General features: G+C 57.9%; 1 protein-coding gene across 1 annotated transcript in view; it reads left to right on the top strand.

The window, feature by feature from the left end:
• SLC38A10 (solute carrier family 38 member 10) overlaps positions 1-4,383 on the top strand; it is a 44,793-nt gene that overhangs the window by 39,889 nt on the left and 521 nt on the right. The window contains exons 14-15 of the mRNA XM_009647121.2: positions 2,744-2,923; positions 3,240-4,383. Coding sequence (XP_009645416.2) covers positions 2,744-2,923; positions 3,240-4,383 — 1,324 coding nt within the window. The remainder of the gene's footprint in view (positions 1-2,743; positions 2,924-3,239) is intronic.

The following is a 4,383-nucleotide window of genomic DNA, read 5'->3' as shown; positions in this document are numbered from 1 at the left end:
GCGAGAGCGCGACCGGAGTGAAACCGTTTGGCTTGGACGGTGGGGAGGTGGGTGGGCATCGCCCTGCAGCCTTGCGGCGTGGGGCAGACCCAGGCTTTATCGCATGGGGAGACCTGGGCACATGGCCGTGTGGGGGAGCGATGGCAAAGCCCCGGTGGCTCCTTCCCCGCAGCCTCGGCACCAGTACTGTGCAGTGAGGCCTTCCTGGGCTGAGCTCGCTGCCTTCTGCCTTGCGAGAGGGGTTGGAGCCTGAGCTCGGGCTCGCAGCCTGTGTGTGCCGTGGTCCTGTAGCTCTTGGCCTTCATGCCAGCCCTCGGTGCTCTGATCCAAGGTGATGGGCGCTTGGTGCAACAGACGATGGCAGCGGGCAGGCTCTCCTCCTGGGGAGCGTATCGCCCTCCCCCTCGTTTGGTGGTTACACCTTGGTTTTCTAATAATTTTCTTTCCATTCTGCATTGCGATGGGACGTTGAAAAACTGAGCGTAAAAAGCTAGCGGCGGGTACGGACTAGAAAGACTCTTCACGTTTCAAGGAGGATGAAGGGCCGTGAGTTTGCGTGGGGTTTTCAGTCTCAGTCTGTGCAGGACTTGCTGGGGATGCTCTCCTGTGGGGATGTCACCAAAAGGTGCTCTGGGCTTGTTCTGCTCCTCTGCAGGCTGGGAGAGGGGGGAAGGGGTGAAAAAGCATCGCAGGAGTGAGGCGGTGGGCACGTAGCTCCATGGATGCTCTCTGCAAACAGCTGCCTCACCGGGACCGTTGCTGAGTGCTCGGGTTGTAGCTGCACCGGGCTGTGTGAACTCAAGTACTTTCATTTTATAGTTGTTTGAGGTGTTTTTTATGAAGAGTGCCTGTTAAAATCCAGCCAAAGCACCGGCTGAGGCCTGCTTTCCCCACGATCAAAGGAGGAGCCGGGAGATAGCATCGCCTTTTGTTTGTGTGGAAGAGGTTTGCTGCACAAATAGAGGAGTTACACGTGTTTGCAGAGCTCTCGGTGAGAAACGCTTTGATTTGGCATTCAACCTTTGCCTGCTGCCTGTTCAGCCCAAACGTTCCCATGCCGAGCCGGGGCCCGGCAGGCTCGGAGGGCGAGATAGTAGAATTGACTTCTGTTTTCATTGTTTATTCTGAGCAAAGTGCGAAAAATAATCAGATCTTGAGAAGTCAATTGCTCTCTTGAAAGGACCGAATTCCCCCTCGCATCCCGGGAGTGGAAGGGGAATTCCAGGGGCCCTTGGCTAATAGTGCCATAATGTGAACTGGAAATATTTCTCTCTAATCACCCTGTGGGTGATCAGCGGGACAGGGGGAGCCGCCTCCCATGCTGCAGAAGGGTTAACCTGGACAGCGTCCCTTTTTAATTTAAATGGCATTTTACAGGCTATTAATTTTGACATTATTTCCTTTGGGGCATAATAGTCTAGAAACACCTTTGTTTTCGGAGGAACGCTGCTTGTTGGTGTGGGAGGCGAGTGACACACAGGTTCGTACTCTCCGGATACGGTTCGATACGTCCGTGTCCAGGTGGAGAAAAGGCAGCAGCATTTCCGTGCAGACCTGGGACGCACAGTTTGTGCGTGACGTGTCGCTTGCAGCGAGCGAATCGACGTGAGTCACTTCTGCTTATCCCAAAATGCACTCATCTGTTCTGTGTGACTTCGCGGCTGCGAAGGGCTGGCGGGCAGGGATTTCCTCTGGTGGCGTGGGGAGCTCGGTTTGATTGCAGTGGCGGCTCGGCTCGGCGGGAGGTGGGGCTGACTTTCTGTGCCGCTGTGGTTTCAACCTGCCCGACCGCCTGCGCCGCTGTGTGCGAGAGTACTCAGCCGTTAAACCTTCGATGGCTGCTCAGGGTCCCAGCCCTTTCGGTGTGCTCAAAGCCAGAATCTTCGGCAGGATCGTTCGGTGGGTGTTTTCCTGCTGGGGGCCAGGCTAGACCTTTACTTAGCCAAGCTGGGAGAAGAGACAGCGGTAGCCCCTCGTCACTCCAGCTGTAACCCAAGGCTTGCCCCCTGAAAAGACCCAGCCCAGCATCCATCCCTCACATGCTGGGTTGATGTTTCCGTGTTGGTTTATCCCTCCGTGTGGGTCGTTCCCCTCTGGGGGCAGCTCCCGGTGCTGTGCCTTAGCTGATTTCTTCCAGTTCCTCCTAAGATTGCACGTTTGCTCTCTGTGGCCTTCCTAGGCTCGGTTTAGCTGGGATGAAGTCTTTGCAGTGCGTTCGAAGAGATGGTCTGGAGAGCCGCCCTGCAGCAGCGCTGGGGCTTCCCCAGGCACCGCAGGCGGCTTTAAAAGCTTGCGCTCGGCCGGCTGCTGCCGGGCCCGTCCTCTTCCAGCTCCTGTGCCAAGCAGCTGCCTCGTCCTTCCCTGCGCTGGGACCCCAGCAGACCTCCCCTGCACCTCTTTGTGGCTCTTTCCCCCGAGCAGTCAATGGCGAGAGCTCAGTTTTGATCCCTCCACCCAAACCTTCTTGGGAGGACAGCGTCCTGTCCTAGCACGCGTGCTAGTGAGCAGCCAGTCTGGGCTTTTGGCTGCCGTCCTCGGTGGAGGAACGCTGGAGTGGTGCTGCCGGCAGCGGAGCCGTGCCGTGTCCTTCTCTCCCTCCTGGTGAACGGGCAGTGTTTGCAGAGTGGGACCTTCCTGCGAGGAAAACCCCTGCAGCCCCTCCAAGGCTGAGAGATGATGAGTGAGGGGTTTGGGTCACGGATTTTTTTTTTTCTTTCTTTTTTTTTTTCCCCCCCTTTTCTAGAAGCGGAGCAGGCGAAACTGCTCGATCATGCTGTGCTGCTGCAGGTGATCAAAGAACAGCAGGTACAGCAGAAGCAGCTACTTGACCAGCAGGCAAAGCTGCTGGCTGTGATTGAAGAGCAGCACAAGGAGATCCACCAGCAAAGGCAGGAGGAGGGAGGAGAGGAGAAGCCAAAGCAAGGTAAGGACATTGCCAAGGAGTGTGACCCCCTCCACGGGCTGCTCACTGCTCAAAGCAGCTTTAAAATCAGGCTGGGAGAGATCTGAGTCCCTTTGGCACACGGCAGAGTCCACCCTGCCAAAGCCATTCCTGTGTCTGACCCTGACCTCCGAGCTGGGGATCCTTGGCTCTCCCCCATGGCTCTCCTTGTTTTCCCGCATGGCTGTCGATGGTGTGATCTCTTCTCCTGTCCCCTCTTGTGCAGAACGAGGTGGCAGGAGAAGGGAATCTCTCGCTCCTAAGAAAAAGCTTTTACGTGTCGGTTTTTGTTCTGCAGCAGAAACGCCGCAGGAGCCCGCTGCGCCTGTCTCCAAGAGCAAGGAGGACGAGGGCCTCGGAGCTAAGCAAGAAGCTGCTGCAAAGGCACCGAGCAAGGAGGTGGTGGAGCACCCTGCGCAGGGCCCGGGCAGGCAGCCTGCTGACTCCACGGAGCAGCGCAGGGGGACTGCAGGAAAGCTGGAAGAGGCTGGGCACAGGCGTGAGCTTCCTGGGGTTCCTCCCAAGGAGCAGAAGGTGCCGCCACAAGAGAATGAGCGAGCTGTTAAAAATCCTGCGGAGAACTGGGATCCCCTTCACGGGGATGCCCAACACATTCCGGCAGCCAGAAACCACCTAGAAAAGAAGCCCTTGGCGGAGGATTTAGGAGGAGATCATGAAGCCAAAGCTGGAAGAGACGTCCACGAGAAGAAGAATTCCCTGAAAGCTGTGGAAGTAGCTACAGCTCCCATCCAAAGAGAACAGCTGGGGGCTGCCAAAGTTCAGGGAGTAGCGGGAAAGAGGCTGGAAAAAGACTCATTTTTTAAAAGCAAAGCACTGAGCCAGGTGGAGCCCAAAGACCTGGCAGTTGCACTGGACTCCTCCAGCAGAAGGAACGTGGCAGAGAGTGAGCAGCACCTATGGGATCGTCAGAGAGGTGCAGACGGTGGCGAGGGCGCTGGCCGGCGGCAGCAGGCCTTGCAGAGGGACCTGCCGGGCAAAGGGGAGATGAAGGAAGCAGCTCCTCGGGAGAGCGTGGTGGATGCAGCCCAGGACCCGCAGGGAGGTCTCCAGAGCAAGCAGAGGCGCGGGGATGGGGGTCTCTCAAACGAGGCTGAGAAGAAACCGGGCCCTGAGAACGCTCCTGCTCAAAAGCCCGAGAGAGGAGCAGCTGCCCCAGCGGACCAGAAGCTGGACCCCGATGTCAAACCGAACCGGGACCTAAAACTGCAGGCGGACCTGGACCTCCGCCGGAGGAGGCGCGACCTGCTGCCTCCCGAGGAGGAGGAGGAGGAGACTGCACAGGGGGCGGGGGTCTTCATTGGCCTGAACCCCCTTCCAGATGTGAAAGTGAACGACCTCCGGAGCGCTCTAGAGACGCGGCTGCACCAGGTTGCGGAGGGGGCCCAGCAGGTGGTCCACAGCCGGCAGATCAAGCAGATGAC

This window comes from Egretta garzetta, unplaced genomic scaffold (genome assembly GCF_000687185.1).
Source record: "Egretta garzetta isolate BGI_Z169 unplaced genomic scaffold, ASM68718v1 scaffold749, whole genome shotgun sequence".
NCBI lineage: Eukaryota > Metazoa > Chordata > Aves > Pelecaniformes > Ardeidae > Egretta > Egretta garzetta.
The sequence above is the reverse complement of the archived record's forward strand: the minus strand, read 5'-3'. Positions and strand labels throughout refer to the sequence as shown.